This window comes from Scyliorhinus canicula, chromosome 11, assembly GCF_902713615.1.
Source record: "Scyliorhinus canicula chromosome 11, sScyCan1.1, whole genome shotgun sequence".
NCBI classification, from domain to species: domain Eukaryota; kingdom Metazoa; phylum Chordata; class Chondrichthyes; order Carcharhiniformes; family Scyliorhinidae; genus Scyliorhinus; species Scyliorhinus canicula.
The window spans coordinates 141,178,788-141,194,287 of NC_052156.1; the positions used below are offsets into that span (position 1 = coordinate 141,178,788).

The 15,500-nt window shown below is 44.8% G+C and overlaps 1 protein-coding gene across 2 annotated transcripts in view; it reads left to right on the plus strand.

Annotated features, from left to right (window-relative positions):
- Positions 1-5,663, plus strand: part of LOC119973431 (gamma-secretase activating protein) — a 102,999-nt gene extending 97,336 nt beyond the window's left edge. For both annotated transcript variants that reach the window (XM_038811546.1, XM_038811547.1), the window contains exon 31: positions 4,219-5,663. In XM_038811546.1, the coding sequence (XP_038667474.1) occupies positions 4,219-4,319 (101 nt within the window). In that variant the 3' untranslated portion in view covers positions 4,320-5,663. The remainder of the gene's footprint in view (positions 1-4,218) is intronic.
- Positions 5,664-15,500: the final 9,837 nt, after the last annotated feature.

A 15,500-nucleotide genomic window follows, 5' to 3' on the forward strand; every position in this document is an offset into this window, starting at 1 on the left:
CAGCATAGCGGAAACCACTCGGGCGCGGGCCTAGCGCCTAAAGGTGCTGAGAATTCCGCACCTTTGGGGAGGCCCGATGCCGGAGTGGTTGGCGCCACTCCGCTATGCCGGGACCCCCCCCGCCCTGCCGGGTAGGGGAGAATCCGGGCCCTGAAAGCAGTTATGATGATCTGTGCAGTTTCATTTAAAACTAATGCAATATTTAGAACAAAGAGAACAAAGAAAACTACAGCACAGGAACAGGCCCTTCGGCCCTCCAAGCCTGTGCCGACCATGCTGCCCATCTAAACTAAAATCTTCTACACTTCCTGGGTCCGTATCCCTCTATTCCCATCCTATTCATGTATTTGTCAAAATGCCCCTTAAATGTCACTATCGTCCCTGCTTCCACCACCTCCTCCGGCAGCGAGTTCCAGGCACCCACTACCTCTGTGTGAAAAACCTTGCCCCTTGCACTTTAAACCTATGCCCCCTAGTAATTGACCCCTCTACCCTGGGAAAAATACTCTGACTATCCATTCTGTCTATGCCCCTCATAATTGTGTAGACCTCTTATCAGGTCGCCCCTCAACCTCCGTCGTTCCAGTGAGAACAAACCGAGTTTATTCAACCTCTCCTCATAGCTAATGCCCTCCATACCAGGCAACATCCTGGTAAATCTCTTCTGCATCCTCTCTAAAGCCTCCACATCCTTCTGGTAGTGTGGCGACCAGAATTGAACACTATACTCCAAGTGTGATCTAACTAAGGTTCTATACAACTGCAGCATGACTTGCCAATTTTCATACTCAATGTCCTGGCCAATGAAGGCAAGCATGCCGTATGCCTTCCTGACTACCTTCTCCACCTGTGTTGCCCCTTTCAGTGACCTGTGGACCTGTACACCTAGATCTATCCGATTGTCAATACTCTTGAGGATTCTACCATTCACTGTATATTCCCTACCTGCATTAGACTTTCCAAAATGCATTACCTCACATTTGTCCAGATTAAACTCCATCTGCCATCTCTCCGTCTAAGTCTCCAAACAATCTAATTCCTGCTGTATTCCATGACATCGTTATCCGCAATTCTACCGACCTTTGTGTCGTCTGCAAACTTACTAATCAGACCAGTTACATTTTCCTCCAAATCATTTATATATACTACGAACAGCAAAGGTCCCAGCTTGATGCCTGCGGAATACCTTAGTCACAGCCCTCCAATCAGAAAAGCACCCTTCCATTGCTACTCTCTGCCTTCTATGACCCAGCCAGTTCTGTATCCATCTTGCCAGCTCACCCCTGATCCCGTGTGACTTCACCTTTTGTACCAGTCTGCCATGAGGGACCTTGTCAAAGGCCTTGCTGAAGTCCATATAGACAACATCCACTGCCCTACCTGCATCAATCATCTTTGTGACCTCCTCGAAAAACTCTATCAAGTTAGTGAGACACGACCTCCCCTTCACAAAACCATGCTGCCTCTCGCTAATACGTCCACTTGCTTCCAAATGGAAGTAGATCCTGTCTCGAAGAATTCTCTCCAGTAATTTCCGTACCCCTGACGTAAGGCTCACCGGCCTGTAGTTCCCTGGATTATCCTTGCTACCCTTCTTAAACAAAGGAACAACATTGGCTATTCTCCAGTCCTCCGGGACATCACGTGAAGACAGTGAGGATCCAAATATTTCTGTCTCGGCCTCAGCAATTTCCTCTCTAGTCTCCTTCAGTATTCTGAGGTAGATCCCATCAGGCCCTGGGGACTTATCTACCGTAATATTTTTCAAGACGCCCAACACCTCGTCTTTTCAGATCTCAATGTGACCCAGGCTATCTACACACCCTTCTCCAGACTCAACATTCACCAATTCCTTCTCTTTGGGAATACTGATGCAAAGTATTCATTTAGTACCTCACCCATTTCCTCTGGCACCACACATAGATTCCCTTGCCTATCCTTCAGTGGGCCAACCCTTTCCCTGGCTACCCTCTTGCTTTTATGTACATGTAAAAAGCCGTGGGATTTATCATAGAATTTACAATGCAGAAGGAGGCCATTCAGCCCATCGAGTCTGCACCGGCTCTTGGAAAAAGCACCCTACCCAAGTCCACACAACCACCCTATCCCCATAACCCAGCAACCCCACCCAACACTAAGGGAAATTTTGGACACTAAGGGTAATTTATCATGGCCAATCCACCTAACCTGCACATCTTTGGACTGTGGGAGGAAACCGGAGCACCCGGAGGAAACCCACGCACACACTGGGAGAATGTGCAGACTCCGCACAGACAGTCGGGAATTTTGATTCTCTGCCCCTGCGCCAAACGCAATTTTGACGCGGGGCTGCGGAAAATCCAGCCCAATGTATTCTGGATTTTCAGAAGGTATTCACTGAAGTGCCACAAAAGAGACTGTTGCACAAGATTAAGACTCATGGGATTGGTCTTAATATATTAGCATGGATTGATTAATGGACAGAAATGAGGAATGAACAAGTAATTTTTAGGATGGCAGGTTGTAACTTAAGAAGCGTCACAAGACTTCATGCTTGGGACTTAACTATTTAAAATCTGGTTCAAATTATTCAGATGAGAGGATGGGTGTAATATATCCGGGTGTGCTAATGGTACAAAACTTTGTGGCAAAGTAAACTGTGAGGAGGATGAAAAGGGATGTTGTCTAGTTAAGTGACTGGCAAGATGATTGTAGATGGAATGCAATGTGGGGCAGTGTGAAGTTATCCACTTTAATAGGAAGAATAGAAAATCAGAATTTTTTTTAAAAGGTGAGAAACTAGTTAATATTGGTGTTCAGAGGTCCTTGTACATAAATCCCAGAAAGTTACTGTGCAGATAGAATCATAGAAGGGTTACAGCACAAAAGGAGGCCGCTCAGCCCTTCCTTTTCAGATAATAATCCAATTCCCTCTTAAATGCCTTGATTGAACCTGGCTCCACAAAGCTGTCGGGCAGGTCATTCCTGATCCTAACCATTTGCTGCATGATAAAGTTTACCCTTGTGTCGTCATTGCTTCTTTTGCCAATTACCTCAAATCTGTGGTGTCTTATTCACGATCCTTGCACCAATGGGGACAGTTTTTCTCTATCCACTCCGTTCAGACTCCTCATGATTTTGAATACCTCTGTCAAATTGCCTCCCAACCTTCTATTCTTCCGGGAAAATATTCCAACTTCGCCAATCTATCCACATAACCATACAAGTCCCTCATCCCTGGAGCTATTCTCATGAATCTTTTCTGCACTCTGTCTAATGCTTGCACTTCCTTCCTAAAATGTGGCATTAAGGGCTGGATTATGGGGTTGGAGTGGAGGTGTGGGCTTAAGTAGGGTGCTCTTTCCGAGGGCCGGTGCAGACTCGATGGGCCGAATGGCCTCCTTCTGCACTGTGAATTCTATGATTCTGAGGTTGCAAGGAAGTAAGGAACTCTTGCTGCAATTATAGGAAGGATAAACTTTCCTTAGAGGAGGTACAACAAAGGTTCATTGGGTTGAATTTGGGATAAGATGGCTGGGGAGAGATCGAGCACAATGAACCTATATTCTTTGGAGTTTCGAAAAATGAGAGGTGATCTCATTGAAACGTCTTGAACCATTCCCCACCTGTGTGGGGCTCTTTTTTGTGGAGTAAATTCTGATTTCCAGTCTGGCAGCCAATTCCTACAGAGTAGGCTGTAGGTGCCGCGTGGCCTAGTGCTGCCCCTATTGCGTCGTTATAACTCTCTACTGTAGAGATGTGCCTGGTTTCTCTAAATTATGTGCCACAATGAACATGATGGGTAACTGATCCTGTGAGGAACCCAGATCCGACCATTTTTGGCATTGTATGCTGGAGTCTGGCAGTCTGCCTGATGTGCCCTTTGCTAGTCTTACACTAGTGGGCAGCGCGGCAGAACAGTGGTTCGCACTGTTGCTTCACAGCGCCAGGGTCCCAGGTTCGATTCCCGGCTTGGGTGACTGTGTGGAGTCTGCACGTTCTCCCAGTGTCTGCGTGGGGTTCCTCCGGGTGCTCCGGTTTCCTCCTACAAGTCCCTAAGATGTGCTTGCTCGGTGAATTGGACATTCTGAATTCTCCCTCGGTGTCCCCGAGCAGGCGCCAAAGTGTGGCGACTGGGGGATTTTCACAGTAACTTCATTGCAGTCTTAATGGAAGCCTACTTGTGACAATAATAAAAAGATTATTATTAATAAATACGGTCTTTATTTCTCTTTGCAGCATTAAATTCTTTTGAAGAGCAGGAGAATGTGGATGCAAAGTTTGTGGAAAAAGTAGCACTGAAGCAGACATTAACTCTTCTTGGTCTTGAAAATGAATAGAATAATAAAGTTTAAAGCTGTGAGGATACACTAAAGGGGAACATGTAAATATTGGCAACAGCTTTGAAGAGGTATTATGATTTTTGTCCTGTTTAAGGCTATTTATAAAATTTCAGAGTGATGACGCTATCGTACATGACTTGTAGAAAAGACAGAGGGCAGTTTGCCTCTCATCCCCATTGTTCTGGACTTCACTTAATCCCCATTGCTAATTCTGCTTGTGGTATTGAGTGAAGAATTTTCAGATTCTAAACTGAGCTGCTACAGTACTATTTAGAGGCATGGATTCCAAAGAATGACTATTTTAATCGCCTGCAAGCACATTCAGGTGGACATGGAGGAATCTGTGGACAAGGCCATCCTGTGTGCCCAAATGAAGGAAAAAGTGCAGTTGTAGGATTTTTTTAAAAATAAAGCAAAAATATTAATAAAACAAGTGGAATGTAAGTGCCATAAGTGCAATTGTAGTTCACCAACCAAAATGCAGGTGAACTACTTGAATCTTTTTTGAAAAGGTCAAATAGCAAGGTTATGTATTTTCTGATTAAATATACATCCATATGTCTAACTTTTGAGATATTTAACGATGGATGGTGCAGTATCTGCAGAGCTTGAGATATAATTCTGTAAGATATCCTTGTTCTATTGGTTGATATATTGATGAGATGAAGTACTACTTTGAAATGTTTTAATGTGGAGATGCTGGCGTTGGACTGGGGTGACCATAGTAAGAAGTCTTACAACACCAGGTTTTAGTAATAACAAGAAAACATTGCATCCAATGTAAGAGATACAACCTCTTGTGAACACAATCTTGAAATGATGCAGTTGATATTCTACTGTCTATTTCAGTGTACCATCTATAACTACTGCTTTGCAGTGAATCTGATCAATGAGACAGTTTGGCAATTGATTTCTAAGATCCAGTCCATTTTGCTTGCTGGAAAGAAAGCATTGCTCTGGAAGTGATTTAAAGGATGGAAGTTTCCCCAGGAGGTGAACAGTTTATAGAATAAATACAGTGCTTCAATAATGGTGATGCATCTTTCACTTCTACTTCCAGTGCTTGAGGTTTAATTATTTCACATTTATGAAGGCGATCTCCCATAACAGGACTATGTGTTTTTCTGCAAACATTGTGAAATTTGATTTGAAGCAGAGTGTACATAAATGTGAAAATTGATATTTTTTTAACATTGCACTGTGCTATATTTTGTGCGTTGCTTGATATTTTTAGTAAGCCAATATGTTGCACATCAGTTTTTGTAGCTGAGTTTAGAGCAACAGTTATTTGCCTGATTATTTCTCTTGAATCAAATAAATTTATACTTTTTCTGTTTTGTATTCCTGATTTAAATTTATTGTTTATGTGTAACTCATTTATAAAATGAAATCATCTGTCACAAAATACATAAAGTTGCTCCCATTTGATGACACTCTAATACATGATGTTGGACTGGGGTGAGCACAGTAAGAAGTCTTACAACACCAGATTAAAGTCCCAACAGGATTGTTTCAAACACTAGCTTTCAGAGCACTGCTCCTTTTTTTTTTTAATCGCTTGTCACGAGTAGGCTTCAATGAAATTACTGTGAAAAGTCCCTAGTCGCCACATTCCGGCGCCTGTCCGGGGAGGCTGGTACGGCTATTCAGGTGAATGAAGAGGTATGTTCCAGAAATATGTATATAGACAAATTCAAATATGCCAGACAATGCTTAGAATGCGAGCATTTGCAGGTAATTAAATCTTTACAGATCCAGAGATAGGGGTAACCCCAGGTTAAAGAGGTGTGAATTGTCTCAAGCCAGGACAGTTGGTAGGATTGTGGAAGCCCAGGCCAGATGGTGAAGGATGAATGTAATGCAACATGAATCCAAGGTCCCGGTTGAGGCTGCACTCATGTGTGTGGAACTTGGCTATAAGTTTCTGCTTGACGATTCTACATCCTTTCCTGTCCCGAAGCGTGGTACATTGGCGAGACCATGCAGACGCTGCGACAACGGATGAACGGACATCGCGCGACAATCGGCAGGCAGGAATGTTCCCTTCCAGTCGGGGAACACTTCAGCAGTCAAGGGCATTCAGCCTCTGATCTCCGGGTAAGCGTTCTCCAAGGCGGCCTTCAGGACGCGCAACAACGCAGAATCGCCGAGCAGAAACTTATAGCCAAGTTCCGCACACGAGTGCGGCCTCAACCGGGACCTTGGATTCATTTATTTTTTTAAATGTTTTTTATTGAGTTTTCATATTTTATATCCAACAAATTACAAATTATTAGAAAAAAAACCACGCAAAAATTAACATGTATATTTACAGGTAAGCATCTTCATAATAACAACTGTGGCCGCCCCCTTTAGCCGACATACATATTTTACATTCCCCAATATGGCCGAGGCACATGTTTATAGGCATTTATTTACAGTTTGGTTTTGGGCCTTAGCTTACCATCAAACCCCCATAACGAACCCGTAGCCCCCCCCCCCCCGGCTACCTTCCCCCGATTCCCGTCCATTTCCCCCTGATTCTTGGCCACCCGACTATTCTTCCTCTTGTTCGTTGGCCACAAACAGGTCCCGGAACAATTGCATGAATGGCTCCCACGTTCTGTGGAAGCCGTCGTCTGACCCTCGGATGGCGAATTTGATTTTCTCCATTTGGAGAGATTCCGAGAGGTCGGACAGCCAGTCTGCACCTCTGGGTGGTGCTGCTGACCGCCAGCCAAACAGGATCCTACGGCGGGCAATCAGGGAGGCAAAGGCAAGGGCGTCCGCCCTTCTCCCCAGGAATAGATCTGGCTGGTCTGAAACCCCGAAGACCGCCACTATCGGGCATGGCTCCACCCTCACCCCCACCACTTTGGACATAGCCTCGAAGAAGGCTGTCCAGTACTCCACAAGTCTGGGGCAAGACCAGAACATGTGGGCGTGGTTGGCCGGGCCTCTTTGGCACCGTTCACATCTGTCCTCCACCTCCGGGAAGAACCTACTGATACGGTTTCTTGTTAAGTGGGCTCTGTGTACCACTTTTAGTTGCGTCAGGCTGAGCCTTGTGCACGTGGAGGTGGAGTTGACCCTATGCAGTGCTTCGCTCCAGAGTCCCCACCCTATCTCAATCCCCAGGTCATCCTCCCATTTCATTCTTGTTGCGTCCAGTACGGTGTCGTCCCTTTCTACCAGTCGGTCATACATGTCGCTACAGTTCCCTTTCTCTAGGATACTTGCGTCCAGTAGGTCTTCCAGTAGTGTCTGTCGTGGCGGTTGTGGGTACGTCCTTGTCTCCTTTCATAAGAAGTTTTTGAGCTGCAGGTACCGTAGCTCGTTCCCCCCGGCTAGCCGAAATTTCTCTGTCAGTTTGTCCAGTGTTGCGATCCTGTCGTCCGTGTATAGGTCCCTGACTGTCCGTGTCCCCCCGTCCTGCCTCCACCTTTTGAAGGTGGCGTCAGTCAGTGCTGGTGTGAACCTATGGTTGTTGCAGATGGGAGCCTTGTCCGACATTTTGGTCAGGCCAAATTGCTGCCGCAGTTGGTTCCAGGATTGGAGGGTGGCTGTCTCACTGGGCTGCTGGAGTGTTTTTTGGGTGGGGATGGGAGTGCTGCCGTGGCGAGGGCCCGGAGGAGGCCTCCTCCGCATGCACCCACTCGGCTTCTGGCTCCTGGATCCATCCCCTTACTTGCTCGGCTGTTGCCGCCCAGTGGTAGAATTGTAGATTCGGGAGGGCTAGCCCCCCCCCCCCCCCCCCCCCCCCCCCCGATTTTGTTTTTTGTAGGACCTTCTTTGGGATCCTAGCATTATTACCCCCCCCCCCCCCCCCCCTCCCCATACGAACGCCATGATGAGTTTGTCCAGCGCTTTGAAAAAGGCCTTGTGGATGTAGATCGGAATGGATCTAAACAGGAAGAGGAACCTGGGCAGTACGTTCATTTTGATCGTCTGGACTCTCCCCGCGAGGGAGAGTGGGAGTGTGTTCCATCTTTGCAGGTCCTTTTTTACTTCCTCCGTCAGGCTGGTGAGGTTCCATTTGTAGATCCCTTTCCAGTCATGGGCTATTTGGATCCCCAGGTAGCGGAATTTGTGTCGGGCTTGTTTGAACGGCAGCCCCTTTAGTGCTCCCCCCCCTCCCCCCCCCCCCCCCTGCGGGTTTACTGGGAAGATCTCGCTTTTGCTCATGTTGAGTTTGTAGCCCGAGAAGGCTCCAAACTTTTTCAGGAGCGCGATGATTCCGTCCATGCTGCTTTGTGGGTCCGAGATGTAGAGGAGCAGATCATCTGCATAGAGTGAGACTCTGTGCTCTGGGACCTTGGACTCATGTCGCATTTCATTCATCTTTCACCATCTGGCCTGGGCTTGTAAAATCCTACCAACTGTTCTGGCTTGAGACAATTCACACCTCTTTAACCTGGGGTTACCCCTATCTCTGGATCTATAAAGATTTAATTACCTGCAAATGCTTGCATTCTAAGCATTGTCTGGCATCTTTGAATTTGTCTATATATATGTTTCTGGAACATACCTCTTCATTCACCTGAGGAAGGAGCAGCGCTCCGAAAGCTAGTGTTTGAAACAATCTGTTGGACTTTAACCTGGTGTTGTAAGACTTTGTACTCTAATACAGGGAGAGGCTTTTGCCAGTTTGCTCAATCACAACAGAATGGAGTAAGAATGCCTTCCGTTAGCTATTTCTAAATCTATATTACTCATGAATATTACTTCTATTGGAGACGTTTAGCACGTCAATGTCATTTCCTCATGACTTTTTTTTAAACAAATTTTCTTTGCTCCTAAAAGTTTTGATAACTTGCGCATTATGGTTCCATGAATTCTGTGCCATCTGGTCCAACACCCAAATAACCATTGTTTATCTGCTAACCTTGGCAGTGAGAGTCAGTATGTTATTTGGCCATAGGAGGGGGAAGCAAGGAGAGTATATCTCAATCTAAGCCCATCCAATCCCATACACCGATACTTCCAGTGTGAATTTTTGGAACACGATCAGGGCTTGGAACTTTGCTGATTTTTCTCCTTCCGAACCCAGGCCAGCAAAGGCCATTAATCCATGTTACTGTAACTCGCACATTGTGATGGGAAGTCAATTGAGGTTATTGAATGACTAATTATCATGGCAATTTTGCCACCATCCTGTGGGCCTCCACTCTTGCCACCAGTCCTGCAATTAAGAGGAGGTGGCTTCACAACAGGATGTTGGAACTGTGAGAACCGAAACAAAGAGGTTTTAATGGTTGCCAACAGAAAATGGCAAGTTTGCAGTCTTCCCATGTCCATAAGACCATAAGATATAGGAGTAGAATTAGCCATTCAGCCCATTGAATCAGCTCCACCATTCAATCATGGCTGATATGTTTCTTTCGCACCCGATTCTCCTGCATTCCCCCCCGTAACCAGGCGGCTCGGTGGTTAGCACAAGCCTTCAGGACTATTGACGGAATATTATCAGGACCAGAGCCGTTGCAGTATTCAGTGCCTTCAGCCATTTCTTGATGTCATGTGGAGTGAATCATATTGGATGAACTGACATATGTGATGCTGGGGACCTCTGGAGGAGACCGAGATAGATCATCCGCTCAGCACTTCTGGCTGCAGAGTTTGTGAATGCTTCAGTCTTATCTTTTGCACTGATGTGCTGGCTCCTCCATCATAGAGGATGTAGATATTTGTGGAGCCTCCTCCTGTAGTGAGTTTAATTGTCCACCACCATTCATGACCGGATGCGGCAGGACTGCAGAGCTTAGATCTGATCCATTGGTTGTGGGATTGCTTAGCCTTTTCTATCACTTGCTAATGTTGTTTGGCATGCAAGGAGTCCTGTGTTGTAGCTTCACCACTTTGACTCCTCATTTTTAGGTATGCCTCATTTGCTCCTGGCCTGCTCTCCTGCACTCTTCATTGAACCAGATTTGATCCTGGCTTTGTCGTAATGGTAGCATGGGGGATATGCCGGGCCATGAGGTTGCAGATTGTGGTTGAGGCCCATTCATACCCCCACACCATCCACCCTTCATACCCCCCTCAACCCCCCTTTTTTATGGGCATGGCCCCCCTCAGGCCCAGACCCATGGCTGTGCCATCTGGGCACCATGGCAATGCCAGGGTGGCGGTGCCAACCTGGTACTGCCAAGGTGCCAGAGAGAGAGCCAGGGGGCACCTGAGCACCCAGGTGTTTCTAATGGCCTGGGAAACCGCCCAGGTGCCATTATGCCTAGTCCACCTTTGTGTGGACCAGTATCAAACGGCGCCCGGTCCAGGCCTCACTGGGGAGGCCTTTAGTTCCTGGGCGCTGGGAAAATCTAGCGCATTCATATTTAAATAAACCTAATGGATCATTTAAATATGCTGATGTGGATCTCGCCCAGCGTGAACAAGATCCAGATCGCGACGTCTTAAGAGGTTCGGTTGAATCTCGCAAGATGTCTCAAGTGCCACAAATCACATGAGAGGCCTCTCGCAACATTCAACAGCCTCATCACATCACCAAATCGGATGTGACAAGGCTGGTAAATCGCACCCAATATCTGGTTAGGTATGTTGATGAGGATAAGTATAAATAACTGTGATCTCTTGCTTTGTGGAATATAACGGTCCCTGAATTTATTGCTGTTTGGAAACATTGTACCATGTATACTGCAGTAAGATATGTTAGTGGAATACTCTCCAATTTTGCTTGATTTACTTTGGGGGAAGGAGAAACTTTGCAGACCCTTCAGATCAAATAGGGTGGGTGGAGAGTATAGTGGAACAGATTGTGGTAAATCAAGAAACGAGGTGATGGGTAAAATGACCTTTTTTATTTCATGCTTATTCAGGAAATTTAAAATTTAGTAGATTGTTTGCTTATTCTGTTGTACACAATATTTTGTTTCTATTTACATACGCATTCTTGGTTTCATCCATGTGTAGGTTAGAGATACAGAATTTTAATTTTGTGACCTCTATTTGGAAATTGATATAATGTTCAGAATTTCCCAAAGGGAAATAATCCGTGTATCTGCATTGACAGTTTCTGTTGCGGCTTTTTTCTGTGGTTTTTCAAATTGTAGCTGAATACATAGGATCCCTACAGTGCAGAAAGAGGCCATTTGGCCCATCGAGTCTGCACCAACTCTCTGAAATTGCACCCTACCTCAACCCACTCCCCTCCCCTATCCCCGCAACCCCACCTAAACAACAGATCCCTGGACACTAAGGACAATTTAGCATGACCAATCCACCTAACCTGCACTTCTTTGGACTGTGGGAGGAAACCGGAGCACCTGGAGGAAACCCACGCAAACTCCACACAGTCACCCAAGACCGGAATTCAACCCAGGTCCCTGGTTCTGTAAGGCAGCAGTGCTAACCACTGTGCCACCGTGCTGCCCTCTTGTATCAATGATTGCCATGATTCTATTTTAGAACCAAAAAAACCCTTTCCTTCCTTGATCTCTGTAAGCTGGTATTTAACCTTGAGAACTACCAGTAGCTTCTGCTGAACAGTACATATGCACCATATATGCAAAATATTAGAAATTAAAAGTAACATCAGCTTAATATATCTACTTCCAATAAAGACATTTCTATAATGCCCTTTTGCCATATCCTCCATGATCCTTTCTCCCTGTTGACAATCTGGTCATGCATCCTTCTTCTATTTATTGCTTGTGAACTGTCCTCAGGCAGCCACATTGAGTTATCTGTTCCCCAATCTCCTTGCCACCATCTCTGACATTCACAAATGTGAACTACAGTATTCTCTTTCCAAAATGCATGTTTCCCCTCCTTTGTACAGAAACAATATTTCCTTAACCTTGCTGTGTTCTTTTTATTCTTTCATTGGATGTGGGCGTCGCTATCATTTGTTTCCCAGCCTGAATTGTTCTTGAGCTGACCTTGCTAGTTTGTTTCAGAGGGTAGTTTAGAGTCAACCACATTGCTGCAGGTCTGGATGACAGATTTACTTCCCTAAATGACATTAGTGAACCAGATAGCTTCTTATGGCGATTGAAGACAGTTGTCATGGTCACAAACATTGAGACTAGCTTTATATTCCAGATTAATTTAATTCAAATTCTACCAGTTGTGGGATTTGAACCCATGTTCCCAGAACATTAGCCTGGGTCTCTGGATTACTCACCCAGTGACGTTACCACCACTTTTTTCAATTACACCATCCATGCCAACTCATCCAATATCCAGTGTGGGCAGACCTTCTAAGCCATACTGAGATGAGTTGAAATTAATTAAAAATGTCTATTACAGACTGGACTATACTAAAAATATCTATTACAGACTTCATTATACTACTCCCCCTGAGCCCGGTGTTCCAGGACCCAGGTACCTTAGAAAAAGTTGTAATTCTTTCCGGCTAAAGAAAAGGAAGGAAACAGCAACAGCAGCCTCCAGGAATTTGCAGCCACAAGTAAGAGCAAGCAGCAAACACAGCCCGCAGCAGCTGTGATGTGCACCCACAACTGACCAGGTTAATTCATCATTTGCAATAGCCTTCAGCTGTGAAGCTAGAGGCTGGTCACAATCAAAGGAAGGAGTGAAATTGAATTTGAGGATAGAAGCAGCATCGGGAACAGGTCGAGTGAATTGCAAAATGGCTTGTGCCCGGCGTAAATCTCTATTTTGGCCTTTCACACTATTCATCTGCCGCACCTGGAACCGTTTTGCAATGCGTTCACTGAATCATGCCATAATCCCAAAACATATTATAAACCTCATATTTGTAAAAATAGACTTCTTCCTTCAAATTGTTCCAGTAGATCTGTAAAATGGAAATTATTTGTCCTGATGTGATCTTACAAATCACCCAGAGTATTAAACATTGCAATCATTTTCACGACTGACTCTAATTGATTTTTTTCACTCCAGTCAGTCTCGCTCTCTCTCTCCACCCAACAATGCCATCCCAGCTCCAATTTTGGTCAGTTTCTGCAGATATGCTGGCCGTTGGTGCAAATGGCGAAGTGGGTGTAAAATCACTTGAGATTCAGAAGCAAGAATCCCGCCTGCAAGATCTCGTTTTCAGTTTTGCCCTACCCACCCCACCGTCAGTGATGTAACAAGGTTCCCGTCCAGGAAGATTTGGAAATCTCATTTAAAGACATTATAATGTTATTAAAGGGCTTCCCCACGGTATGCTCCCCCTAGATTGGGATCTTCTTCATAAGGTGAGATTTACAAGATTGAACCAGGTTGGGGGGTTGGGGGGGGGGAGCCCAGCAGGGCTAAGGGGTAAAAATAGCCCTGGGTGGGAGAGGCGAATGCTCGGGTACTGCTCCCGGGTGGAGGGAGCCTTCTTGGCAGGTCCATTTGGGGAGGGCGAGGTTTCCTCTTATCCATGGCGGGGTGGATCCATCCCTGTGTATGTGGTTGGAGGATTCTCCCTGTGTATGAAGGGAGAGGGTTCCTGTTTTTCTATTAACAGAGATTGGGTCACCTCCATTTTATTTTGCACAGAGCACTACACAATGTGGTACGAGACCGGCGGTGCTCTGAACCTCGATTTTCTTGCCTCAGCCAGCAAAAGAGGGAAATTGTCACCTGAAATACCTGGTGCTACCTCAAGTATTCATTTTATTCAGATTCTAATACTATTTAGTGAATTTTTTTGAAGAACCATGATTCAAGTTTGAAGGAAGAATGAGGTCAACTGAGCCACTGTTGACAGATCACAGCCGTTGGTAGCTTGTCAGTATGCATTTTATCCTGTTTGTTTCCCATAGCTTTCCTCGTTGTTCAAAAGAAGTTGGAGGCTTTGTGAGAGAGTATTGCTTTCCTCAGATGGCTCAGATAAAACTTTCTAATAATAATCTTTATTATAATAATATAAAGATTTTTAATAGAAAAGTAATAATCTTTATTATTGTCACAAGTAGGCTTACATTAACACTGCAATGAAGTTACTGGGGAAAGCCCCTAGTCGCCACACTCCGGCACCTGTTTGGTTACACTGAGGGAGAATTCAGAATGCCCAATTCACCTAACAAGCACGTCTTTCGGGACTTGTGGGAGGGAATGGAGTGCCCGGAGGAAACCCACGCAGACGTGGGGAGAATGTGCAGACTCCGCAAAGACAGTGACCAAAGCCGAGAATCGAACCCGATTCCCTGATGCTTTGAAGCAAAAGTGCTAACCACAGTGCTACTGGGCCACACTAAGAGTTCAAATTGATTGTTAAGCCAGAAAAGGTCCATTTTTATAAATGCAATTTCTCTTCCTTCACTGCAAGATTTTAACTTTTCAATCCAGTTTCTTTCTTTTTCACTTGACTTCTTCCTTCTTTAATCTCATTCTAACTTTTATCTATGCCCCTGCCATTTTTTTCTTCCCATTTCTCTAGAGTTACTTTCCCCCCATATTTCAGTCTACCTAGCTTTTAATTTTTTTCCATCTAGTAATTATGCTGCAATATGGGGTGGGTGGACTGAGGATCTGAGTTTTGTGGGAGAGTTGCAGTCAGGCGGACAAGGACATTGGAAAACAACAGTTTCAAAAATACTTATAAGAATTTAAAAAAATAATATATAGGTTAAATACCAGTAGCTGCCTCTCCAAAATAGATCTACGAAAGTGCTTTTATGCACTGTGCTTGTGCATTGTATAAATTTGTGAACATTTAAAAGAAAATCTTGGCTATTTTCTGTGGAGGTGGTTGTAGTTAAAATCCAGCTGGACTGAAATCTTGTTTTTATCATACCCCTCTCCCCTTTTATGGCAGTTTTTCTCTCTGTCTTTGTTTTTCCTACTTCTCATCTCTCAATAGATACACTGCGCAATATTTTTCTATTTCCATGGTGAAATAGAAAATATTGAAATTGTGCAGTTGCGGTGCGCTTCCGAGTTCTTCATTGTTATACCGCTGTGTAGCAGCTTGGGTCACTTCTCTTCATTATTAAGTGTGATGTGTAGACTCAAGTTATTGTCTGTCAGAAAATTCACCCAGATTACTTTAGGAACAACTGTCGATCATTATGTAGCAGAAGCGTTTATTCAGCTATTCAGTATCAAAAGAATCTTGCCATCAATCTCTCGAAAACTGCATATTGCTGAACATTTTTAAAAGATTGAATAGGACAAAATTTCCCTTGATCATATTACTAAGTCCCTTTGTCATAAAATGAAGTGGTTAAAGACAGATAATGCAACATTGATAAACAGCAGAACTCCTTGCGCTCATTGTGC